Genomic DNA, 27,970 nt, shown 5'->3' on the forward strand with positions numbered 1-27,970 from the left:
AAAAAATGTTAAACACATTATAAACAATCATTTATTTATGAGACAGCACCCATCCACTTGTTCATACCCCAAATGCCTAGATAGTAAGACTAAACACAACTTCAACTGAGGTCTTTCAGGGGATAGAAGTAACCCAATTATTAGAACCATCACAGCCACATCCCAGGAGCCAGAGTCAATCCTGAGAAGGTGCTCCAGCATAGAACACAGACCCAGGACTGGGGTCTTGCCCAAACAGACACCCTTGTTCTATTGCTTACACTGCTAAGAACTGAAATCGTACAAAGTCAGAAAGTATGCATCCATGATCATACAACTCCCACCTCTCCTGGGTCACTGAAGACCAAATTTCCCTTCTGTTTATAAATGCTTGCGAAAACCAAGTAAGCATGATTCCTACATCATAGAAATATGCAGGTTTGTTCTTCTCACTTGACGAAAGCATGGAATCTCCATCTGGAAAAAGGCTCATAAGACTTATTCCCTTCTGTTTCTCCAGAGGAGGAAAAGCTTTGCGCAGTAGTGTGAAAAGGCTCTCAGACCCCAGATAAGGGACTTTCTCAGTGTCAGGCTCATGTGAATTGTACCTTTTACAAGTGGGAACGACTAGGTGATTTCTTGACTGTTATTCTGTTTATGATCCAACTAGTAAAGAAATGCTGTTAGGCCAAGAGAACTTTAAAGATAGTCAATGATTTTACATGGAGAGAAAATGAGACTTGCTAAAAGGAGGATAAGCATGCCAAACTCAATTTATGTAGTAATCAGTGGCAATCACATCGTAGAGCAATATACATGATTACCAGATTAAAGTTGTATTTTTATTTAAAAGTACCAGGAAATGACTTTGTACTTAAAATGCTCATATTACATATAAGAGATCAATATGAGAGATAGTGCTGAGGGTCTTAAGTGAATACCTACTCAGCATTGAGCACAAATAAATTACTTACACTATTTGCAAAGTGCAGGGAAAACTACCATAGCAAACTTTCATATCAGATTAGCTATTTTACAACGATAACACACAACTATACAACTGTTTCTATAACTCACGCTCATAATTAAAGAAGGCATTAGGTTCAAACTTAATGCTACAGATCTTTTTGTTTTGTTTTGTTTTTAGTGCTGCATACCTTAATGTCCAGAACATGGTAACTAGAATTTGGGGGATTTTAAGGATGACTGTTTTTAATGCAACGAATGTCAGTGATATAGAGAATCATTTAGATTGAGTATGTGATGATAGGATTCTGGTCTCAGACCTTCTGGCCTGATTATCTCTAGATTGTCAGACTGACCAATAATTTAAATTTAGTTGCAATTTGGCATTGGTTTCTGCTCACTGCCATGGTTGTTTTTATTAGAGATCAGTCTTTGGCAGCTCTCTTTATTTAGATAGTAAAATATGTCCAACTTATATATAAGCACCAAATTGAATTTCTCACATTTTTATTTTAAATGCTTTATTCTACTTATTACTTGTTTACATTTTTTAGAGCTATATAAAAATGACATTCTTTTGAATTTATATTATGGTTTACTTTTTAGACATTCTACATTCATTGAAATAAACTATTAATATTACTTTTACCTTTGTGTTAATGTCTAATCTGGGAATTCAGTTCTGGTAAATTTTCTGATTTTGTTGCTGCTTGTCAGTATGCACAACATTTTTTTTTCTTTTTAGTTAGATATTATACTCAAGGTTAGTATAATCTTACCAAAAACCAGAATTTTGGAACTTCTCACTTTGCTTAAATTGTAATGTACTATATATTCATTTTAACAAGATAATGGTCTTATGTAACATACCTATCACATGTTAACAGGAATTTATTTTTTTCCAAAAATTCCTCCATACTCTTGTGAGCTGTTGTTGGAGTACACATTACACACACACACACACACACACACACACACACACACACACACACACATACACACACACTTACATTAATAGAGAACTGGATCAGAAGTAGGGCTGCTAGGTTTCAAATCATTTGGATTTGCCAGCCCCATCAATTCCCTCATTTTAATGGAAAAGAAAATGAAAGCTTAATCATACATCCTTAACTTTTGCCAAAAAAGGAGCTTATATCAGACACAAAGTATTAAAAAAATGCCTAAAGCTTATGGTTATTATGGTCATTTTCCTTTTATATGCCAAGAATGAAAAACATAAAAATACAAAGCAAAAGATATGCATCACTTCAATTAAAATGGGTCAGAGAATAATATTATTTCCATTGTCCCATTTCCCTGGCCAGACCTTGGTGTGACATTTCCACAGAATATAAGATATATCATTTTATATCGTGTTCTACAAGGATAGTATATTTTTTAGCTAATAAAAAAAATTAGTAGAATATGAAAAAGTTATATTCTTTCTGAAATTATTTTTTAGAAATACATTAGCTTATAAGACTTTTTTGAAGCATTTGAGTCATGAAATATTAATGTTAAAACTAAGCTTTTTATTTTACTCACAACTACTGCAAATCAATCCTCTGCTGCAGATCATTTTATCTTAGCTCAAAAACTTATTGCTACATCAAACCTATTATCTTCATGTCAGTCATGAATAGGCATAGTAATTCTAGTATTTTCAGCTCTTTACATAAAATTTATTTAAAAGTCATTGTTCTAAATAAATTTTGCATCAATCAAAGGGTACCAATAATCAAGTCAACCTTATCAAAGTCTAATTGTTTTTAATATATAATCATGATAGCCTAATATTTCCAATGTTCCCCACTTGGGCTATACATTATCTCATATAATCAAAGTATATCTATTTTTTCAAGTAGATTTTTGGTATGTAAGAAACATAAAAGTAGCTTCAAAAAATCAAGGATTGCCACTAAGGCTCAAAACTAGGTTAAAAACACAAGTTATATACCAAATATACATTGTAAATTGGAGTCAAGTTACCAATCTCAATTGAAACAACAGAGCTAAGATTTTCTATGGCAAAATTATCTCAATTATTCTAACTTAAATAAAACTAATACTCATGGTAAGTCGCTCCACCATATTTCTTATTTAAGGTTTATTTCCAGGCATAGTTTTAAATGACATGTACTTATTTGCTCTTCAACCTTTAGGTGTGATATACTAACCATTTTAAACCATAAAGAAAGTTAACAAGCCCTTAACTTATAACCACTTTTATTTTACAGCATTTTTATTTAGATATCATGTAACTACTGTCCAGGACTGTTTACAAATGTAATGCTTGGTCTTCTCAGACAATTAAAAACCTTTAAGTACTAAAATTTTACATCATGATTTGATTAACTTAAGAAGTATTATTATGGTGAAAACTAAGAAGAAAATCTAAACCAAAAATATGATTTCCACAAAAACCATATATTCTTCCCTTATATGAAAGGGAGGGAGGAACAAGGGGAAAGAAGAATGGAAGAAAAAAGTAGAGGAGGACAGATAAAGGCAAAAAAGAAAGTTAAGAAAAATACTCTTTTTTCTCCCCCCATTTGCAAAAAGAAGGGAAACTGAGGTCTCAGCAAATAATGCAATCAACTCAGTCAGTTTATAGTAAGGCATCTTTACATATTATTGAATCCCATCATGCCTTTCATATTGCCAGCAGCACCCTGTTGAAACTGCCTCATCATGGACTGAAGTCCTGCCATACCACCTGCAGACAAAGGAAAAACAGATCATAATTAAGTATAAGTTGACACACTTACAGCTTTTGTCTAACAGGTTCATTAACTTCTACAAAATACTGGATCCTGGTAATAATTTAGTCATTAGTCTTAAGGAACATGTCAACTAAAAATTCCTATTATCAATAGTATCCTCATCCTTAAAAGAAGACGAATAATCTACTTCACTGACAAATTCAGTAAACATCATAGAATAATACTTGTTATATGGTCAATAAATCTAAACGTAACATAATTTTTTGTCAGTTCCCAGAATCCTGCCATAAATACTATCCAGTTATACAAAAGTAACCACTTTTTAGTATATGTGCTGCTGAAGTGAACACAAAAGGACTCAATGAAGAGTTTTTTTCAAATGACTTATGGAAGAAAAGTAATCATTTATTAAACATGTACTATACACCCAGAACTCTATTACATGCTTTCATATATACTGCCTTACTTCATTGTCACAATGTCCTTATAAGATTTATCTATGATAATTATCCACTAGATAATTATCTCTGTTATCTTTATGACTTTATAGGAGGACAAAAGTGAAGTTCAGAAAGTTTACGGTATTTTGATGTTACACAGTACAAGTGATATAAAATTCTTCAGCAATTTCAAAGTCCCATCATTGAAAATATCTAGGTTCCAAAATAGAACAAAAGGTCACTAGAACAAGCATCTGCAAAAGATGATTACAAAGCTTGCTCAGAAATCACACAGGTGGCAGCAGAAAAAACTAAAGCCTCTGCTTACACTGCACCATTGTAGCTATGAAGGGATTTAGACAGCCACTGCCCTCAAATCACATGTTCATATCACAAAGAAGGCTTATCACTAAAACCCAACCATCATAAATTAAACTTGTATTAGCAACAGGCAACAACTTCGTAGTTACCCATGTGATGAAGAACTCTTGGATCCATCATTTTGGCCATTTGTTGATTCAATTTTGCCATCTGTGACTGGCTTACATTTTTAGACATGTCACCACCTGAAAACAATTTTCAAATCAATGTATGATATAAAAAATCAGATCACACAAAGTTTGAGGAATTGAATAAGCACAAAAAATATTCAACCTTACATTGCTATTTCTAATTGCACATATTCTTTTTTTTTAAAAAAAAGATTTATTTGTATTGCAGAGTCAGATATACAGAGAGGAGGAGAGACGGAGAGAAAGATCTTCTGTCCGATGGTTCACACCCCAAGTGACCACAACAGCCAGAGCTGCACGATCTGAAGCCAGGAGCCCAGATCCTCTTCCAGGTCTCCCATGAAGGTGCAGAGTCCCAAGGCCTTGGGCCATCCTCGACTGCTTTCCCAGGCCACAAACAGGGAGCTGGATGGGAAACGATCGAGGCTGTTGGGATTAGAACCAGCATCCATATGGGATCCCAGCGCACTCAAGGCCACGCACTAGCCGCTAGGCCACAGTGCTCTATCCCCCACATAACCTTATAATATTTTTACCAGTTACATTTTTTTTTTTTTGAGGAATAAGTGAATCTAGATAAGAGGACAAAGAATCTTTTCTCTCTCTTTTTTTTTTAAGATTTATTATTTTTATTGGAAAGGCAGCTATACAGACAAGAGATAGGGAGAGGAAGCTCTTCTGTCCACTAGTTCACTCCCCAGATGGCCGCAATGGCTGGAACTGAGTCAAGCTGAAGCCAGGGTACAGGAGTTTCTTTAGGGTCTCTTACAAGGCTGCAGGATTCTAAGACCTTGGGCTGTCCTTGACGGCATTCCCAGGCCACAGAGAGCTAGAAGGGAAGCAGGGCCACTGGCATATCCACATGGGATCCTGATGCATGTAAGGTAAGGATTTAAGCCACTAGACTATTGCACCAGGCCCTAAAACTTTCTTAAGGCTATGATTTTTGCTGATAGTTTCAGATGTACCTGTGAATGAGCCACTAACAGCAAAATTATATACAGCATTATTAGTAATAGGCAATAATAACACAGGCTCAATATTGATATGGGAGATAAACAAAAAGCGTACTTTATGAGTTAATAAGGGAGGCCAGATGACTGGTAAAGGAATCTGAAAAATGAGCCTGACAGAACTTGAATAATGGTATATATCTAAGAAGTTTTTCTTTTTTTTTTTTTTTAAGTACACATTGGAACAGGCATTTGGCCTAATGGCTAATGTACCCACAGCACACATGCTGGGTTAGATTCCAGTTAGTGATTCTAGCTTGCTACCAGTGCAAACCCTCTGAGGCAGCAGGAATGGCTCAAGTAATTGGATACCTGCTTCCCATGTGAGAGATATGGGTTGTGTGCCCTGCTCCTATCTATGGTCCAGACTCAGCGGCTCTGGGTAACTGGGAAGTTAACCAATGGGTAGGAACTTACTCTGTCTCTTTGTACCTGAAATAAATTTTAAATATTTTCATTCCCCACAGTTAGGTCAAAATTTCAAAGGAAAAAGGGAAGCCAGGGAAAGAGATGCATTCTGGGCCAAAGTATAACATCTTTTAAAGAATAGCTCTATGCTCAAGATGGGGAAACATACAGCTCACTGCATGTTCTGGGAAAACAGTGGAAGATGGCCCAAGTGCTTGGGTCCTTGTGGCCACCTGGGAGGCCTGAATGGAGTTCAGGCTCCTGGTTTTAGCCTGGCCCAGTCCTAGCCAGTGCAGTAATTTGCAGAATGGATTAGCAAATGCAAATCTCTCTCTCTTTAACTCTATCAAATAAATAAAATCAAAATGTTAAAAAAACAAAAACCTTCATCAAAGAAAAGATACACTTTTATGATAAGATGTGATAAAAATCTGCACAAGAAATCCATGGCTAAGCTACAGCCATTGTGGCCACTTGGGGAGTGAACCAAAGGGCAAAAGACCTTTCTCTCTGTCTTTCCTTCTGTCTATAAATCTGCCTTTCCATTAAAATTAAATAAATCCTTAAAATAAAACAAAACCAAAAAAGTTAAGTACTTTCATTTATACAGACATCTTTGAAAATTAAAAATCTGGGAGGAAAGGTAGCATTGTACCATAATAGATTAAGCTACCATCTACAATGTCAGTAACCCATATGGGTGATGGTTCTAATCCCAGCTGCTCCGCTTCCAATCCAGCATCCTCTTAATCTGTCTGGTAAAACAGGGATTAAACTAATTGGGACCTGTACCCACATGAGCCAGTTGCATAAAGTTCCTGCTCCTGCCTTCACTTTGGCCCAGCTCTGGCTGCTATAGTCACTCGGGGAGTGAACCAGTAGACAGAAATTTCTGTAACTCTGCTTTTCAAATAAGTAAAAAATTTTTGAAGGCAGTTTTAAAATGAAAATGCATTTATTATTTGATAAGCAGAGACACAGACATTAGTTCGCTCATGTGGATGACAGAGGACCAAGTACATAACTCATCACCACTGCCTATCCCACTGCACACTGGCAGGAAGCTGGAACTAGGAGCAGAGCTAGGACCTAGGCCTTGTGTAAGCATTTACATAGGGATGCAGGCATCTCAAGTGCTATTTTAAAGCACTAAGACAAATGGCAGCCCTAACATCTTTTTTTTTTAAGATTTATTATTATTATTATTTAGAAAGTCAGATAATACAGAGAGGATTCACTCCCCAAATGACCGAAGAAGCACCGGTCCAAAGACAGGAGCCAGGAGCCTCATCTGGGTCTCCCACGCGGGTGCAGGGTCCCAAGGCTCTGGGCCGTCCTTGACTGCTTTCCCAGGCCACAAGCAGGGAGCTGGATGGGAAGTGGGTCTGGCAACACTAGAACTAGAGACCATATGGAATCCTAGTGCATGCAAGGCCACCACACCAGGCCCTGGCCCAACCTTAAAATTCAATTTGCCATTTTTTTTAAGTCCATTATCAAATGATGATAATTTTTCTTACCTTTGAAAAGTCCTTTGATACCACCCATCTTTTTTACCATCTGTGCAAACTTGGTATATTGTGTTAAAAGTTCTTGAACATCCCTTGTTGACACACCTGATCCTCTTGCAACTCTTTGGATTCTTCCTGGTTGTTTACTAAAAACCTTGGCACCATCTGTACTGTCCAGTTCTGTAAGCAAGAGTCCAATTATTTCACTTATATAAAGTTACTGCTCATCATCATCAAAGCAGTTATATGCAAATGGGCAATATATAATAACAATAGATGTTGTTTTAAAAAGGCAACTATAACTTTTTTAATTATGAAATTTTTTAAAAGATATTTTTATTTGATAGGCAGAGTTACAGAGACAGAACAAGAGACAGACAGAGGGAGAGATTGTCCTCCAGCTAGTTTACGCCGCAAATGTCCACAACGGGACACAGCTGGGAGCTCCTGGTCTCCCAAGTGAGTGCAGACCCAAGTCTTGAGCCATCCTCTGCTGCTTTCCAGACCTTTCATTAGCAGCAAGCAAGGACAAGATAGTAACAGAATTTGTATGTCAAACTTACGAGTTTGGAATTCATTGTAGAGGCAATAAAGGCATCTGTTGAAAGGACTGTCATCATTAGAAATATCATCCTGGTGGCACTGAGTAAGACAGACTTGAAAGAGTGCCAAAGAAGAAAGGAAAACACAGGGAGGCTATCAAGGTAATTCAGATAAGAAATGCTATGAGTATAAACTAATGCAGGGGATGCAGAGTCAATGAAAAGAGGGAAGAAATGAGACAATTTAAGACATGCAACTTGCTAAATCTAAAGTGATTTTAAAGTTTCTGCCATTGAAGTAATGAGTACCGATAGATATAGACTGATAAATCAAGCATGCATGTGTATCATACTACCTAGAGCAAGTCCTAAACAAAGGTATCATCTATAAACAGGGACTGAGTCCTAACCAGACACTAAAGCTGTTGGCATCCTGATTTGGAATTTCCTAGGTTAACAATAAAAAAGATGGGAAAACATAAATAATACAAGGGCCCGGTGCGATGGCGCAAGTGGTTAAGGTCCTCGCCTTGAACGCCCGGGATCCCATATGGACGCTGGTTCTAATCCCGGAAGCCCCGCTTCCCATCCAGCTCCCTGCTTGTGGCCTGGGAAAGCAGTCGAGGACGGCCCAATGCTTTGGGACCCTGCACCCACGTGGGAGACCCGGAAGAGGCTTCTGGCTTCAGATTGGCTCAGCTCCAGCTGTTGCGGCCCACTTGGGGAGTGAATCATCGGACGGAAGATCGTCCTCTCTGTCTCTCCTCTCTATATATCTGCCTTTCCAATAAAAATAAAACAAATCTTTAAAAAAAAAAGATAAACAATACAAAAGGAATTAAAAGATGTAGGAACCAGCATGGTAGCCTAGTGGTTAAAGTCCTCGCCTTGCATGCAATGGGATCACATATATAGGCGCTGGTTCTAATCCCTGCAGCCCCGCTGCCCATCCAGCTCCCTGCTTGTGGCCTGGGAAAGCAGTTGAGAACGGCCCAAAGCCTTGGGACTCTGCACCCACATGGGAGACCCAGAAGAGGATCTGGGTTCCTAGCTTTGGACTGGTGCAGCTCCAGCCATTGTGGCCACTTAAGAGAGTGAATCAACTGTAGGAAGATCTTCCTCTCTGCCTCTTCTCCTCTCTGTATATAACTGACTTTCCAATTAAAAAAAAAAGTAGAAAAAAGATGCAGTGGCTCTAACAGTAATAGATATTGTAGACCAGAAGCAGAGATACTACACAATAACAAGGACAATTCATCAAGAAAATAATCCTAAATATATATGCACCTAATACAAGAACTTAAACATACACAAGAGAAAAATGACAAAAGTCAAAGAAGTTATTTTCATATTTCTATCTCAACAGAACCACTGCACAGAAAATGAGTAAAGACAAACTTATCCCAGATTCAGGCTTGGATGACTGCTTAGATGGAGGGAAGTGTCACTCATCTAGGAAGAAATGCTAGTTTTGGAGCACGTGGGTGTCACCAAACTTTCAAACGTATAAGCAGCCAGCACTACCAGCATGTGTACCAAGCAAAGATCAGGAAATAGCATGAACTGTTGAGACAGAATGCCAAGATCTAAAGCAAGTCTTTTCACTCTCTAGGGACACTGTGCAAATGACTCAACAGTCCTGTATCTCAGACTGGACTATGCTTTAAGATTTACTGTGATGATTAAAGGGTGTTGTGAGGATTACATGCAAAGTGCTCAGCATAGTGCCTGGCACAGAGAAAACACTCTAAATATTGTAAACATTTTTCAAGCACTGGAGATGGAAACAAGAAAAGATGCGGTATTATTAGGACTACTATGAAAGTCAACAGATCAGTAAAAAGGTAAATATTGAAAAAACCAATAACCCAGGTTAGATAAAGCGCAAATATGGATGAGTTATTCAACAGAAACGAGCACAGTAAGAATACTATGAGAATAGAATCCTAGAAACTTTAAAATGCTCACATACTGCTGGAAAAAATGACTGAAGCTATAAGAAAGGGTTTGACTGACAGAAGTCACAAAACAGTATGAAGCACACTTAATAGTTGCCAAATTTTGTAGGTGAGTTAGCCAAAAGTTGAGGGAATTCATCACTAAATTTTCTTTGTAAAAAGAGGTTATAGGTCAAGCAGGGCAACTGTTGAAGAAGAAAAAGGGATGCCAAACGTTCACTATACTTACTGGGGCGGGATGAGAAAAGCTACTGAAACACTAGTAAAAAAAAAAAAAAAAGTCATGGGACTAGAGATGCTGATAGGCTGAGCACCAGGTCAAGACCTGGAAAGAATGGGAGACACAAGAGGAACCAGACACGATGACACACAGGGGGCATTCTGAAGAAATAAAATAGTTTTTGAGCAAAAGAAGTCTATAAACATTGCTTAAGTGGTTTCACTTTTATAGATTTCCCAACACATATTGTCATATTAAAGCTCTGAAGAGTATTAAGATAAATCTACTTCTATTACCCCAAAATTTGACTACAGATTCCTTCCCTTAAGCTATTGCTGCCAACATTAGACAGAACTACTGTTCTTTCCTTGAACTTTCTTGGAAAAGCTTTGTTACTGACATTTCTCCAAATGATACCATCAATGCAATAATCATTACTTCTCAGAGCAAGGGCTTTGAAGGTACTATAAATCCACGTAAAAAGATTTCAATCTCAGGTTCCCCCACCTTTCTCAACAACAAAACAGTGAAACTCATTTGTGGGGATTCAGAATACCATTCCCCCAGTATTAACAGCCATCCTACCTTGATCATTCATACTATCCATTATCGTCATTAATTTCTTCAGCCTTGCCATTGACTCCTGCTCATTTCCTTTGCTCATAAAATCTGTTCCAAAACCAGGGATCATCCCCTAAGGCAGATTTAAATACAACAGATTTAAATATAAAGCCATTAATACTTTAGGATGAATCGTACAAAATGTCCACATTTTAAAAAGAGATTTCTATTTGAAGGGCACTTAACACAGAAAGGAGTCACAGAGATGGAGATAAAAATCTTCCATCTGCTAGCTCACTCCCCAAATGACCACAACACCCAGAGCTGACTCTGGCCAATCCAAAGCCAGGAGCCAAGTGCCAGGAGCTTCCTCCAGGTCTTTCAAATGGGTGCAGGAACCCAAGGACTTGGACCATCCTCCACTGGCTTTGTAGCCCACAATCAGAGAGCTGGATCAGAAGTAGAGCAGTCAGGATTTGAACTGATGCCCACATGGGATGCAGGCACTGCAGGTGGGCTTAACATACTATGCCATGATGCCATCCTCAAAAATGTCCACATTTAACCACTGGCTCCAATAACAACAGTAAGTCTTACAATATATATTTTATCTGAATATCAAATATTGAAGCAAATATATTATCTTTTTCTTAGAAAGTTTAATAGGAAATGAAGACATAAACAAAAATTTAAGGATAACTTACCAAGATCTGACTGAAGGGGCCCATTTTCATGATGTTTTGAAATTGTTCATACATGTCTCGTAACGTAAACTGACCTGAAATATAATATAAATTACTTATATTAAGCAGCACACCTTTCCATACAATAAACTAATCTTTCCCTTATCTCATGATTCATTTTGAAGCATACTCATAAAATATCCAATCAGTATTCACTGAGGAGTCGGTATTTACGACATGGCAGCATAAATACCATGAAGAATATACAGATACGTAAATTCCGTCCGTGAGATGCCAACATTCTATCAAAGATGGACATTCACACAGAAGAAATTTCAAGAAGGCACACAGACTCTATTCACCAGAATGACCAAAATTAAAAAGACTGACAACACCAAAAATTAAATAGGAAGGTAGTACAGTCCCCATACAATGCTGGAGAGAATGTCAAACAGCAGAAACTTTTCTTTTTTAAGGATTTACTCATTTTTGTTGGAAAGTCAGACACAGAGAAAAGAGGAGAGAGAGAGAGAGAAAGATCTTCTGTCCAATGATTCACTCTCCAAGCGGCCACTGAGCCGATCTGAGGCTGGGAGCCAAGAATTTCTCTGGGTCTCCCATGCGGGTTCAGGGTCCCAAGGATTTGGGCCATCCTCTACTGCTTTCCCAGGCCACAAGCAGAGAGCTGGATGGGAAGTGGGGTTACCGGGATATGAACAGGCATCCCTATAGATCACGGCGCATGTAAGGTGAGGACTTTAGCCACTACACTAACGCGCTGGGCCCAGCAAAAGTAATTTTTAAGATTATTTGACGTTTCTTAAAATAGCTTAGCTGTCTGTCCATAAACAGGATAAAGCACTAAGAGACAAAATGAACAAACTATCGATATAAAACTACATGGATGCATATACAAAATATACTGAGTCAAAGACATATCCTAAGATTTCTGTAACATGAAATATTACTAAGGAAGGGCACACATAATTATTTTGCTTTTTGATGGGAGTGTGGATTTCTATACATTAAAAAAAGTAACAGAATCCTTGGGATTCAAACATTTTACTGTATGTATAATAGCTTCAGTTTTAAAAAAGAACAAAGAGCATTTTCTATTTAGTAGCTAAACATAAAAGCAGAAAATGCATTTGTTTTTAGGGATTCTGAATTTGAAGTCATGGTACATCATTCAAAAGAAATGTTACAGCAGGTAGTTAAATGCAGAATTAAGCAGTGCATCAGCCTTTCAAATAAGTAAAACTTACACTTCTGCACCAAAATAAACTTCTCTTTTAATTCCATTTTCCACAAACTTTTTGAAATGCTCCTGTACAACAATAAATTACTGGGTGCAAACAAAAATATACATTGGAGAGTTCTGATGCATTCTAGAGATCAGATAAAATATCCATGATCAAAGAGATTGAAGAAAGGAACTCAAGCACAAAAAGGAGTCATTTCCTTTTCCAGGAAAGAGGAAGGTGGAGGAAGAGTGGCTGTGGCTAAAAGGCAACAGATCAGAAGTTAGGCAGTAGTGTGGTTTTGAAAAATTGAAAGAAGTTTAGCATGGTTGGTACACTGAAAGCCAAGAATAACAGTGCCAAAACATGTCATAGAAATTAGGCACCAGATAGTGGCATCATTTAAAAAAACCTAATGGCTGGTCCTGGTGCAGTAGCCTAGTGGCTAAAGTTCTTGCCTTGCATGCTCTGGGATCCCATATGGGCACCGGTTAATATCCCAGCTGCTCCACTTCCCTTCCTGCCTATGGCCTGGGAAAGCAGTCGAGGATGGCCCAAAGCCTTGGTACCCTGCACCCACATGGCAGACCCGGGAAAAGCTCCTGCCTCTAGGTTTCTGACTGGCTCAGCTCTGGCTGTTATGGCCACTTGGGGAGTGAACCAACAGATGGAAATATTACTGTTTCTCTCCTTCTCTCTGTGTATCTGACTTTCCAATAAAAATCAATCTTTTAAAAAAATTCTAATGGCAATGAGGAGCTGCCAAAGGATTTGAACAAAATGGATTCACTCTCATTTCTGAATGATTACTTTCATTACATCATAAAAAAAAACTGATTAGAGTCCAAAAAAAAAAAATAAGAGTCCAAAAGATATCTATAAAAAGATTTTCAATAAGCAATCTAGGAAAGAGATGAAGTAGCATCATTTCAGGGCAGCACATGGAATGGAATAGAAACATTTAGAAGGCAAGAACACCAGGGCTGATTAGCTGATATGGAAAGAGGAAGGCAGAATGAGGAAGAAACGAGACTAACAATGATAGCCAAGTTTCTGACTCCAGCAGCAATAACACAAATAGTAACATTGAGAATAAAAATGAGTGGGAACCTGGAAAGAGAAGATAGAGGTATGAGGATGTTAGGTGTTTATGAACATCCAAGAATGGTGTAGAAAACACAGAAATCTGAAGCTGCAGGCAAAGAAGATAGCCAAAGTATAAGTACCTCACAAGATGAGAAAGAAGGAGGAAAAAAGGTAGCACAGTCTGAAGCCACAGCAATTAATGGGACAGATCATTTTGAGAAAAGCTTAAATGGTTAATAACATATGTTGGCTGTTTATGTTTGGCATTTCAGATGTTTCAGTTAATGCAATATTTACTAATTCATGACTTTTTATAGATGAGGAATTTGAGAGTAAATAATTTGAAAAGTTACATAGATAAAACACAGATGAAAAGTACAAATCCAGGTATATTTAAGAACCTGAAGCCTTAACCACAGGAGTAGATTTGCACTGTGGAGTGAATTTGTGTATTAAACTGAAAATGGCCTGGCAACATGGTGGCCTAGCGGCTAAAGTCCTCACGTTAAACACGCCATGATCCCATACGGGCGCCAATTTTAATCCCGGCAGCTCCACTTCCCATCCACCTCCCTGCTTGTGGCCTGGAAAAGCAGTTGAGGACAGCCCAAAGCTTTGGGACCCTGCACTCATGTGGGATACCCAGAAGTTCCTGGATCCTGGCTCTGGATTGGCTCAGCTCCAGCTGTTGCGCTCACTTGGGGAGTGAATCATTGGATGGAAGATCTTCCTCTCTATCTTTCCTCCTCTCTATTTATCTGACTTTGTAATAAAAATAAATAAATCTTAAATAAGTAAATAAATAAATAAATAAACCAAAAACAGATTAGAGGAGTACGCAAACTCAATCTGTTTTCTTTCAAGGAATCCAATGCAAATTTCAATTTTAAACTTAAGGTGACATTATCAAAGAGAAAAATAGTTTTATTATTCTGTAACTGCTCAGATGAAAAAACAATTTATATATAATCATTTAAAATATTAAATATCTGAAGAATTTACTTATAATATTACCACTTCAAATAAAGTAATGGTAGCTTTATCAAAAAGAAATTAAGACATTTGAGATTTTTTTGCCATTTACATACCATGTTTCAACTTCTCTATCAGTGCTTCATTGTCATCCAACTTCAACTCATTGACTTTATCTATCAGTCCTTCAATATCACCCATCCCTGTAAAATCCCAAAAAGAAAAATTAACAATAGTATACTCAATGTTACATTAACCAATACACATTCGCATAATTACCTTGTGGGGTAGGCAAGTTGGTACTATACATCATAAGTGAGGGAAATTAAGTGGTGGGAAAAAAAAAAGGCAGGGGCTCCAGTTGGAATTCAAATTCCAGGTTTTCTAGCAATATCACCCTGAGAAAGTTTTACTGCCTTATAAATGTTACTAGTATAACCAAAGAAATTTGCATTTGCCAAAAATTTTTCAAAGCAGGTTCCATCTAATTTCACCAGCCAAAGCACAGGAAGCAGGTTGGCATCACCATTATTTTACAAGTGAGGAAGGTAAATCATAGGAAGAAAGGAAAACTTTTAAATGAGGTACTAAAGGTAGGATTAAACTCCTAACCTGCTCCAGAGATCAGTATTATTTCTCAGAGTTTTTTTTAATATCCCCAACACTGTACATACCGAGAAGTTTGCTGATGAAAGGTTGTGTTTTGAAAGGCTCAAAGTCATCTATATGTTCCCCTGTACCAATGAAAATAATTGGACTTTTTGTGGCAGCAACTCTATGAAGAAAATATAAAATATACTCAAAAAAGAGAAAAATCCTGAGCTTTTTCCAAAACTAATAAGAGACTTTCCAAGCTAATAATCTAATTTAAATTTTACTAATTAAAGCAGAAATTAATTAAGAAACTTCTTTATGAATCATATTAACTCCACTATTGGCAAAAATCAACAAGAAAGCCATAAACACACGTATAACCTACGAACAGGACAAAAGCACCACTGATACTTACGCACTGAGTGCACCACCTCCTTTTGCATGACCGTCAAGTTTTGTTACTATTACTGATGCTACATCTACTTTATCTTTAAAAGCCTTAGCCTGGGCTTCACAAGCCTGCCCAATGGAAGCATCCATCACATAAACAATGTTATCAGGTTGCTAGAAAGTTTAAATAGAAAAGATGCATATTGTTACTTTAAAGTTCATCATTAGAAGCTACAGAACATATTTATTTTAAATATACAACCAGTAAGTATTTGTTGAGGGAGTACTATTTCCTGGAGCAATCCAAATCCTGAGGATAAAGAGGTCAGTAAAAAACTCCTATCCCCCTCATGGAACACAGATGGTAAGGGAGGTGGGGAGGTAGCTTAGGAACAAGCCCTCTCTGGAGGTAATTTTAGAGCTAAGGCCAGGACAGAGAAAGGAAAGCTACAGAGATCTGGAAGAACTGCATTCTAGGCAAAGGAACAGTAAAAGAAAATCAGAAAAAAAAATACAAAGAGTACATAATAAAGTTAAAATGAAACTTGGGTAAAATGACAGCATAACTGAAAGAAACATTATTAGCATTAAACACTAACCTAAGAATTACTGCCAACACATCAATGGCAAAATATGGGTTTCTAACACAAGGAATTTTTCTTTTTAAGATTTATGTATTAAAAAAAATTATGTATTTTGATTGGATAGGCAGATTTTACAGAGGAGAGACAGAGAGAAATATCTTCTGTCCGCTGCTTCACTCCCCAAAGAGCCACAATGGCCAGAACTAAGCCAATCCAAAGCCAGGAGCCAGGCACCTCCTTTAGGTCTCCCACACAGGTGCAGGGTCCCGAGGCCTGAGGCCGTCTTCCACTACTTTCCTAGGCCACAAGCAAGCAGCTGGATGGGAAGTGGAGCAGCGGGGACATATAAACCAGTGCCCATACCGGCTCCCAGCACTTGCAAGGCGAGAACTTACCCACTGGGCCATCGCACTGGGCCCAATATAAGGAATTTTTAAAATTTACGAAAAATATGTATTTTGAAAAACAATACAGATATTTCAAAAGTTTTTTACATTAAAATAAACATTTCATTTTCATTTTCCATAAGCCTTTCATGTACTATTTGTTTTTTCTCAATTTTCATAATTTGAAGGATGAGAAACTAAATTACTATTTTTAATGCTTCAAAATCCCAAAATTCATCTAAAGTAAAAGCTTCTCACTAAAGTAGCATACACAAAGTAAATTCAAGATACCATAGATTAGTGTAATAATTACAATCCCAGATACTATACACTAATTTTTCAATTTTGTTATTTATTTTCTATAGACCAAATTACAGACTAAAAAGATAAAATTATCTTTTTTGGTTTTTTTTAATTATTAGAATTATTTTTATTGCTAAAACAGTTCTAAAGACATATCATTATTTGATGTTTCCTTGTATAAACTTATCTATAGAGTTTAGTAAGGAAGTTAAATATGGGAAGGGTGCACAATTTTTTATTCCATAAGTAAAAAAACTGAAAGTTCAATTAAATAAATATGTTAAAATAAGCACAATTAGGTTAAGCAGTAAACAGAAAACATCAAAGTAATCCTAAAAAAGAAAAAAGGTTTTGATACAAATTATCTTCTTATCATATAACTGGCAGGTACCCAAGATGGAAACAATTATTTGGAATCTGCCTAACACATAAGGACGAACTGAATTTTATACTGATTATCAGCTTTAGAATTAACTAGTCTTCATAGTGCTGTTATATTAAAAACTACTTACTATAGCATTAGCAACTTGAAGCATTTCTTCAAACAAAGAGTCTTCCTGTTTGTGGCGGCCACTTGTGTCAACAATTATAATTTCAAAATTTTCATTTTTGAATTTCTCTACTCCTTCAGAAGCAATGATAACAGGATCCATTTCTGTATAGCTATGTAACATGAATAAATGATTTCACAGTCATCACACCAAAACTTCCAAATATTATTAATGTGGATAGTTAGCCTCCTTTTGAATTATTCCAATGATCATATCATTTGTGATAAAATGCTAGGAAGTATTAACTAAAGAACCAAATTAGAACCACATGAAGGAATATCCAGCTTTTTAATGACAGAACTTTCTATAATTCTTCTGCATGTCATTTCTGAATGACTTGTTTTACTCAGTTTTTTCATACATCTTATTTAATAACTGAATTTCTGTGACACTATTTCATTGCTTTTCTACTTAATACCCTTTTTTAGTAACAATCTTATAAAAAGCCATTTCATGCCATCAAATGGCTATGCAATTGTCACTGGATAACATTTAAGGTCATTCCAGTTTCTTGCTAATATGCACAATCCATGTCATTTCTTTGAAACACTTTCTAATTCTACCTTACTACTAATACGCATCTTGGGAAGCAGCAGATGATGGCCAGAGCACTTGGGTGTCTGCCACCCAGAAAGGAGACATGAACTGAGTTCCAGACTCCAACTCTTCACGTCAACCTGGCCCAGCCCTGTCTACTGTAGGCAGTCAACTACTGGACGGAAGATATCTGTCTCTGCCTCTTTCTCTCTCTGCCTTTCAAATAAAATGTAAATAAATAAAAATTTTAATTAAATAAAAGGTATGGGATATTTAAAATTTTATTTTTATTCAATTAAAAGGCATAGGAACACAGAGAGAGAGAAAGAGTGAGGGGGAGGAAGAGTGGGGAAGAAGGAGGGGGAAGGCAGAAGGAATGGAGAGAGGGAGGGAGACAGCAGTCATCTTTTGGTTGCTCCCCAAATGCCCACAGCAGTTCTCAGCTTCAATAAAGCCAGAGGCGAGGAACTCGACACAGGTTTTCCATACAGATAACAGCAGCCCAATTGCCAGAGCCCTGGCTACAGTCTCTCAGGGTATGCACTAGCAGGAAGATAAAGCCAGGAACAGAGCAGGATATTTGCTATGGCATGGAATGCAGCAGCTTATCCCCACACCAATTTTACCCATTCATATTATTCTGATTTTTCAACTATACTAGAAACGATTCTTATTACCACCCCCAATCTCAACTCCTAATATCATTCTTTAATTCATATGCTAGAAACCCATGACATAAAAATAACTGGAAAAAAAAGTAACCACAAGAATCATACCCAGAGTTCACAAGATTCTTTTTGCCAGCTGAAAAGTTCTTCAGGGTCTGGCACTGTGATGCAGCAAATTAAGCTGCTGCCTGTAATGTTGGCATCCCATATGAATGTCAGTTCAGATCCTACCTGCACCACTTCCAATCTAGCTTCCTGCTAATGAAGCAGCAGAAGACAGCCCAACTGCTTGCTTCCTACACCCATGTAGGAGACCAGGACTGAGTTCCTAGATCCCAGCTACAGACTGGCCTAGTCCTAGTCTTCTCTCTCATCTCTCTCTGTAACTCTGTCTTTTAAATAAAAACATAAACCTTTAAGGAAAAAAAGTCAAAGTCCTAAATAGGAAATCCCTCAAATAAATCCTGCTACATCCAATCTAAATTGAATTATACAGATTTTAACACACATAGGGTCAGCATTGTGCTACACTGAGTAAAGCTGCTGCCTGTAACATCATAGGAGCACCAATTCGAGGCCTGGCTTCTCCAATTCCAATCCAGCTCCCTGCTAATGTACCTAAGAAAGCAGAGGAAGATGACCACAAGTGCTTGGGCCTCTGCCACTGACATGGGAGACCTGGTGGTAACTCCTGGCTTCAGATTGGCCAGCTCAGGCTGTTGGTTGTGCCATTTGGAAGAGTGAACCAGCAAATGAAAGATACTACTATGTCTGCTTCTTCTCAAAAAAAAAATTTTTTTTAAATAAATTCTAACAAGCTACACTATTGAGATGAAAAATAATGTATCAAACGTGGAGTAACAATAATCACAACTACTTTCTGAGAAAATTTTGGCACCATTTGCTCACTAATGTGTATTTTTTTTTAAGATTTATTTTATTTTTATTACAAAGTCAGATATACAGAGAGGAGAGGAAGGTCTTCCGTCTGATGCTTCACTCCCCAAGTGAGCGCAACAGCCAGTGCTGCGCCAATCCAAAGCTGGGAATCAGGAACTTCTTCTGGGTCTCCCACGCGGGTGCAGGGTCCCAAAGCTTTGGGCCGTCCTCAACTGCTTTTCCAGGCCACAAGCAGGGAGGTGGATGGGAAGTGGAGCAGAGCTGCCGGGATTAGAACCAGTGTCCATATGGGATCCCAGCAAGCTCAAGGCAAGGACTTTAGCCGCTAGGCCATGCTGCCAAATCCCACTAGTGTGTATTTAACAGAGATGCTTCCAAAGAAGTCTGAAATCAAGCAGCAGCAACAGAAGTAGAAGCATGCAGGACAGAATGTCACAGCAGAGTGGTAAGCATGGGCAAAAGCCACAAACTAAGCAATGCCCTCATTAAGCTACCAGGCTGCAGCGAAAGAACCTAATAACAAAACCTAAATTATCGATTACACTTCAACTTTTTCCAGAAAGAATTATATTCAGAAAGTATATAACGAAAAATAAGCAGACTACATGAAGTACGTTCAGATAACATGAAAAAAAAAATTCAGATAACATGGATCATGTGAATATCAAAAGAAAACCTAGCAACTTACCTTCCATAGAATGGAATTCTTGCTTTGGTAGCATTCTGTTTTAGTTGGTCAAAAGCCCCTAAGGAGATAAAGAGTTAATCAATCCTCAAATTTGAAAATAAAAATTACAAAAAACAATTTGGAAATTTCAGCACAGTACCTGCTCTGAATGTATCCGCACATATCAAACAGGTCTTCCAACCTTTCCTCTGGTAATAATATGCTAACTAGGAAAGAAAGATTATTTAAAAACATATTATTATTCATAAAACCCCTACAGTTCATCCTTATTATTCACATAAGGCAGGGTGAGGAACATCTGGTCCATGAGCTGTTTAAGGCCCATGAAACCAATTTGGTCTGACTCAGCCAAGGCAACCCACAAGCAAGACTTCAAATGCTACAGCAGTTTAATTTTTTAAGTTGATAACTTTTAAAAGATTATAATTTTTATTAGAAAGGCAGATCACATTTACAGACAAAGAGATCTTCCATCTGCTAGTCTACTCCCCAAATGGCCACACAGCAGGAAATGAGCTGATCTGAAACCATGAGTCAGGACCTTCTTCCCAAGGCTTTGGGCCTCCTCTACTGCTTTCCCAAGTCAAAATCAGAGGAGATGGGAAGTAGAATAGGAGGGACATGAACCAGCACCCATATGAGATCCCGGCACTTTCAAGGTGAGGATTTAGCCAATGAGTCATTGTGTAGAGTGCCATTATCATTTTGTATGGCCTGCGAATGATTTTATAAAGATTCAAATGGCCCGTGGAGAAAAAAAATATTCCCTACCATTGATCTAAGGAATATAGTAAAACTGCACATAATTCTCCTAAAAGTAATACAGATTTTTGAATGTAGCAAATTTCCTAAATACTTTAAATCCTAAATTGCCATTTAATCACATTCAAAAGACAGTGATCAAGCAGCAAATGATCATTGTCTACTACTAATCATATTAGGTAAAACATATTAATAGTACTAATAATGCTACTAACAAAAACCCTTTCCCAAAATATTTCTTTCTTTTTCCTCAAACTAACATGGTTGAGGCTTCTAGAGAGGAAGGGATGGTATAATAGGTTAAACTAACATAAATACAAAATAAAAATCTGTATTTTGCTGGGTGGGACACTGAAAAGTCAGTTTTAAGCCATGTGAGATAAGGTTAACCTTCTAAATTCTCACATCCTTAAAGGAAAAATATCTTTTTGTATAAGAAATATCATGTTTAAATATAAGCCTACAGTTCTTACAAAAAAGCAATTGTAAGAGAATACAGGATACTCTTTTCGTATATACAAAAACTATTACAAAGCACAGAAGATACAACAAGCAATACAAAAAATCACAAAGCAAATCTTCCTTTAACATAAAACAATCTATACGAATATATTTTCTTTATGACTTTTTAAGATTTTAAATTTATTTCCTTTAAAGACAAAACAACAGAAAGGGAGAATGAATCTTTCATCTGCTGGTTCACTCCCCAAGTGACATTAACAACCAGAATGCGCCTAGGCCAAAGAACCAGGAGCCTGGAACTCCACCTGGGTTCTCCCACATGGATGGCAGGGGCCCAAGTATCTGGGCCACCTTCTGCTGCTTTCCCAGGCACATTAGGATTAGAAACAGAGCAGCTGGACTCAAACTTGGGCTCCAGCATTGCATGTCCACAGCTTAACCCACTGTACCAACACTCTTCCTCACACATATTTTTTTTTTTATAAAGCTAACTTACCTTTGAACATGTTGTAGTTTTACCACTCCCTTGCAATCCAACAAACATGATCACATTCTGTTTTCCTTTGGTAGGTGTCCATGCTTTAACTCCAGGGTCTACAAGCTATATATAAAAAAAGTAAATAAATAAATAAAAACAAAGCCAGGTTAAAGTACACCTACATACAAAACCCTTCCCTTACCACTTTAAAGACATTTTTATCTGAAAGCCCTTAGACCTCTGCCATTCCAATTCCACTCTACTGTCCTTTGTGCATGTAGATTTTTTGAAGAATACAAAATGATACATTGTGAAATCATAATCAAGTATATATTATCAAACAATTAGGAGGTAAGGCTCTCAAACCATTTTCTTTACAATAGGGCCAAAGTGTGAAATAAAATGTGAGATGAAGTTTGACCTAAAGGAACAATCTATATCACCATATAAATACAAAAATGTATGTGGTAGGTCACATGTGAATTTAAAAACTTCTAGTAACACATAAAAAACAAAGTCAATTTTAATATTTTATTTAACCCAATATATCAAAAAACATTACCTTGACATTTAACCTATATAAAAACTTTTTTATATAATATTTATTTATTTTTACCAAAAAGGTAGATTTACAGACAGACAGACAGAATGATTTTCCATCTACTGGTTTATCCCCAACATCCTCTGGCTGCAACAGCTGGAGTTTGAGCCAATCTGAAGCCAGGACCCAGGAGCTTCTTCCTGGTCTCCCACATCAGGCCCTATATAAAAACTTTTAAAGAGGTATTTTATATTCCTGTCCTATACTATGTCTTCAAAAGTGGTCTGTGTTGGACCCAGCACGGTGGTGCAGTGGTTAAGGTCCTAGCCTTGCATGGCCGGGATCCCATGTGGGTGCTGGTTCTAATTCCAGCGGACCTGCTTCCCATCCAGCTCCCTGCCTGTGGCCCAGGAAAGCAGTCAAGGATGGCCCAAAGCTTTGGGACCCTGCACCCACGTGGGAGACCCGGAAGAGGCTCCTGGCTTCAGATTCGCATAGCATCGGCCGTTGCACTCACTTGGGGAGTGAATCATCGGACAGAAGATCTTCCTCTCTGTATATCCGCCTTTCCAATAAAAATAGAATAAATCTTTTAAAAAAAAAAAAAGTGGGACCCAGCGCGGTGGCGCAAGTGGTTAAGGTTCTCGCCTTGCACGCCCGGGATCCCATATGGGTGCCGGTTCTATCCCGGCAGCCCCGCTTCCCTTCTAGCTCCCTGCCTGTGGCCTGGGAAAGCAATTGAGGACAGCCCAAAGCTTTGGGACCCTGCACCCCCCCCCCCCCGTGGGAGACCCGGAAGAGTCTCCTGGCTTCGAATCGCCATAGGATCAGCCGTTGCGCTCACTTGGGGAGTGAATCATGGGACGGAAGATCTTCCTCTCTGTCTCTCCTCTCTGTATATCTGCCTTTCCAATAAAAAAATAATAAAAATAAATCTTAAAAAAAAAAATGTGTTCTGTGTTTCATATGTAAAGTACATCTTCTTATGGACCAGTTATATTATAAGTACTCAATATACATGTGTAACTACCATAATCAGTGCTTTTGTTTATGTTCAATTTGACAAGCATCATTTACGTATAAGCCAAAGTATAAATGATATGTTGAAAACTTGTCAAATGTTAAATTCTCCAATGCTGATAATCACCAATTTTATCATGTCAATAGAAAATTAAGTTTACTATAGAATCAGTTCCCAAATGAACAAGTCTGATGCATTTGAAATGATCACTTAAGGGGCCAACATTGTGGCTTAGAGGGTAAAGAGAGGGCAAAGTTGCCTCCAGCATTCCAAATAGATGCTCGGTCATGTCCAGACTACTCCCCCTCCCCCACTTTTTTTTTTATTACTATTAATTACACTGTATTGTGTGACACAGTTTCATAGTACTCCACTTTTGATCCTGCTCCTTGCTAATAGTGTGAGTAAAACAGCAGAAGATGGCTCCAGTGGTTGGGCCCCTGCTACCCAAATAGAGACCTGAAAGAATCTCCATGCTCCTAGCTTTGGCCTCCTGGGAGTGAACCAAGAACATCCCTCTATGTCACAGCACTAACCTCGGCAAAACTGCTCTTAACCAAAGTTTACCTCTCTTCTTCCTAGATACTTTCAGTATACTAATCCAACTCCATCTTCTACATCTTATGGCAGAATCACCCAACTCTCCACACACCTCTTATTTAGAACCCATGATATAATTATTTTTTTTAGATTTATTTTTATTATTTTTTATTGGAAAGGCGGATATACAGAGAGGAGAGACAGAGAGGAAGATCTTCCGTCCCATGATTCACTCCCCAAGTGAGCGCAACGGCCGATCCTATGGCGATTCGAAGCCAGGAGACTCTTCCGGGTCTCCCACGCAGGTGCAGGGTCCCAAAGCTTTGGGCCGTCCTCGACTGCTTTCCCAGGCCACAGGCAGGGAGCTGGAAGGGAAGCGGGGCTGCCGGGATTAGAACCGGTGCCCATATGGGATCCCGGGCGTGCAAGGCGAGGACCTTAACCACTTGCGCCACCGCGCCGGGCCCGATATAATTATTTTATAAATCTTTTCTTCTTCCTATCCCCTTGACCAAGGGTCCTCAACTTTTTTGGTCTGAGGGCTGCTCTGTGATCATAGTAGTTTATGAAAGATAGCTGAAATGTGAAATTTGAAATGATAAAGACTTTCTGAAGGAAGATGGCCGACGTAGGAGGAAGGCTGTGAGTGAGCGTCTAGTGAGAGAGGGATAGAACGCTACAGAAGCAGCAAAGAGGAACAGCAGGGAACCGCAGGGAGAGGTCCGTGAAGCTCCCTGGGACAGTGTGGAGCCAAAAAGATCCACACAACTCGGAAGAACAACGAGAACGGAGCAGGGCAAAGGCAGAGAAACCGACATCCCACGCCAGACCTGCTGAGTCACTTTTGAAAACGGCCTGACGGGAGACGCGGCCAGCTCGGAGGCGGGGAGATCAGGGGGATCGTCCCCGGCGGGAGGCCCTCAACAGCGGCGGAGGCAGACTGCAGCGGCCGGACGTTTGGTGAGGGGGGGGGGGTTGACGTGGCAGCCTTCGCATTCCTCGACCCCTGCTGAGGTTACAGCCTCTGAGATCGCGGGGCAGGCAGCCTGAAACTGTCGGGTCTTGGCCTTGGGAACTACGCTCAGTGGTGTTGGTGGCTGAAGGGGCCCTGGGAAGGCGCCTCGGTTGTTCTTGCGCTGAGGGGGCCAGTGCGGCTCGGTGCGCAGAGACAGCTGGCAAGGGTCTGGAGTCCCCCACACCCCGCCTGGTGGAGGACCGGGAGGACTCTGAACGCTGCACCGAGCGGACTGGGCGGCCCCGCCTGCAGCAGCCGCCTCCGCAGCGCAGGTGTCAGGTGTCAGGAGACCTCTGAGATTTGGGAAGTGTAGCGCTGTGTGTCCCTGACACGCAGGTACCACTCCCATAGAGTGAACTGCTCACTCCTCGCCTACCATCCCGCAGTTCTGAGTGTGGGCGACCCACCAGGAGAGCTCTGAAAACTCCAGCACCATACTCACACGGTGCGAACCTGCCGTGAAGTCATTATAACAGGGCGCCTGGGCCACTCCTCCGCTAAGGGCCTGTGTGGGGGAGCCACACGGGAGCAGGGGCTCTGAACACCCACACACCACGAGTGGTGGATTCACTGCACAAGAGCCACGCCTGGAAAGTGCCTCACCCACAGTCCCGTGTGTGGGAGACGCACCAGGTGGGCTCTGAAAGACCCTGCAGTCCCTGACACGGAGAACGCAGGGAGAAAGCACATAAAACCTTCTAAGCCCTGTGGATTCCCGTGCAGGGGGCACACCCAGAGAGCGCCTCCATCCCTCCACGCCCTGGGGTGTCACACCTGTAGAAGAGGTGCCCAGAGTGTGCCTGGAATCCACTGGGCCCCCAAGGTGGTGCTCTACAGCCCCGGGCCCTGAGAACGCACCAACGGTGCCTTGAAAACTACCACGCCTGGCAACACCACGCCTGCAGGCTCCAATCTCTACAGGAAAGCACCTGACGGCCCCTCAACACACGGGTCCATTTGCCCCACCAGAATACACCAACGCAATGGGAAAAACCACCAGAAAGAGTTGTGCTCCAGATGAAAGAGCCAGCACCCCACCAAACAAGGGCCAAAAGCCATTATCAATATCGACGATACGAGATGAAGACATGGACGTGTTACCAGCAAAGGAATTGATGAAAATAATGCTAAAATTTCTCAGAGACGTGGACACAAAGCTGGAAGACTTCCAGAACCGCATAATCACCGAAATACAACAAATCAAAACCAAACTGGATGCCCAAGATAATAAGATTGAAAGCCTCATCAACAGAATAAATGCGGCAGAGGAAAGGATCTCTGACACAGAAGACACACAAAATGAAGGTGCCCAGCGAATTAAACAGCTGGAGACAAACCTCAGCAAAACTAATAAAATGATGCAAGAGATGAAAGATTACCTTAGAAAATTGAATATTCGGATCATCGGCCTCCCCGAGGGAGTAGAAAGAGAATCTGGGATGCAAGCAGTGCTTGATGAAATTATACAGGAAAACTTCCAAAACACTTGGAACACGAATCCACCCCGCATACAGGATGGACAGAGAACTCCCAACAGATATGATCCAAAGAGATCTTCACCCAGACACACGGTGCTCAAGTTCTACTCCAATGAAGACAAAGAAGGAATCCTGAGACAAGTACGAAGTAGAGAAAAGATCACATACAGGGGAAAACCCATCAGAATCACTGCTGACTTCTCCGAAGAGACCCTACAAGCAAGGAGAGAATGGACAAAGATCTTCCAAGTCCTGAAACAAAACAACTGTCAACCAAAAATAATCTACCCAGCAAAGATCTCATTTGTATATGAGAACGAAATCAGATACTTCAATAGCAAAGAAAAACTAGAAGAATATGTCTACACAAAACCAGCTCTGCAAAGTCTCCTTAGAAATGCGCTAGTCCCGGACAAAAAGGAGGCAAATCACAAACAAAGTTGGCAAATAAGAAGGTCTCCAAACTAAAGGCCACACGAACAAGACAATTACATAGGCAACAACACACACACAACACAATCACATGGCAGGACAAAATTGCAACCTCTCAATTTTAACTCTCAACACAAATGGTCTAAATTCACCAATCAAAAGACAGAGATTAATAGAATGGATCATCAAACAAGACCCAACCATCTGTTGCCTACAAGAAACGCATCTAACCAGAAAGGATGCAAAGAAACTGAAAGTGAAGGGATGGAAAAAGATATTTCACGCCAATAGACGAGAAAAAAAAGCTGGGGTAGCTATCCTAATTTCAGACGAGATAGATTTCATTCTAACTAACATCAAAAGAGACAGGGAAGGCCATTTTATACTGGTGAAAGGAAAGATCCATCAAGAAGCAATCACCATCATTAATGTTTATGCACCGAATCTTAATGCACCTACTTACGTAAAGCAATTACTTACAGACTTAAGGGAAGACATAGACACCCGCACAATTCTTGTAGGCGATCTCAACACACCTCTAACAACAATGGACCGGTCTACGAAACAAAAACTCAACAAAGAAACAACAGAGCTCACACAAACAATAGAACAACTGGACTTAGTAGACATATATAGAACTTTTTATCCTAAGGCCACAGACTATACCTTCTTCTCAGCGGTGCATGGCACCTTCTCCAGAATCGACCACATGATAGGACATAAAGCGAATCTAAACAACTTCCAAAACATTAGTATCATACCATGTACCCTCTCAGACCACCATGGGATGAAACTGGAAATCAACAACTCAAAACTCCCCAGGAA

The 27,970-nt window shown here is 39.3% G+C and overlaps 1 protein-coding gene across 3 annotated transcripts in view; it reads right to left on the reverse strand.

Moving 5' to 3' along the window:
* Positions 1-3,154: 3,154 nt before the first annotated feature.
* Positions 3,155-27,970, reverse strand: part of SRP54 (signal recognition particle 54) — a 44,724-nt gene continuing 19,908 nt past the window's right edge. For all 3 annotated transcript variants that reach the window (XM_040969221.1, XM_040969222.1, XM_040969223.1), the window contains 12 exons: positions 22,137-22,241; positions 20,556-20,622; positions 20,417-20,474; positions 17,585-17,735; positions 15,825-15,973; positions 15,490-15,590; positions 14,932-15,018; positions 11,538-11,611; positions 10,858-10,966; positions 7,562-7,732; positions 4,579-4,674; positions 3,155-3,661 (listed from right to left, as the gene is read on the reverse strand). In XM_040969221.1, coding sequence (XP_040825155.1) covers positions 3,570-3,661; positions 4,579-4,674; positions 7,562-7,732; positions 10,858-10,966; positions 11,538-11,611; positions 14,932-15,018; positions 15,490-15,590; positions 15,825-15,973; positions 17,585-17,735; positions 20,417-20,474; positions 20,556-20,622; positions 22,137-22,241 — 1,260 coding nt within the window. In that variant the 3' untranslated portion in view covers positions 3,155-3,569. The remainder of the gene's footprint in view (positions 3,662-4,578; positions 4,675-7,561; positions 7,733-10,857; positions 10,967-11,537; positions 11,612-14,931; positions 15,019-15,489; positions 15,591-15,824; positions 15,974-17,584; positions 17,736-20,416; positions 20,475-20,555; positions 20,623-22,136; positions 22,242-27,970) is intronic.

This window comes from Ochotona curzoniae, unplaced genomic scaffold, assembly GCF_017591425.1.
Source record: "Ochotona curzoniae isolate NIBS_2020 unplaced genomic scaffold, NIBS_Ocur_1.0 scaffold_4701, whole genome shotgun sequence".
Classification (NCBI taxonomy): Eukaryota; Metazoa; Chordata; class Mammalia; order Lagomorpha; family Ochotonidae; genus Ochotona; species Ochotona curzoniae.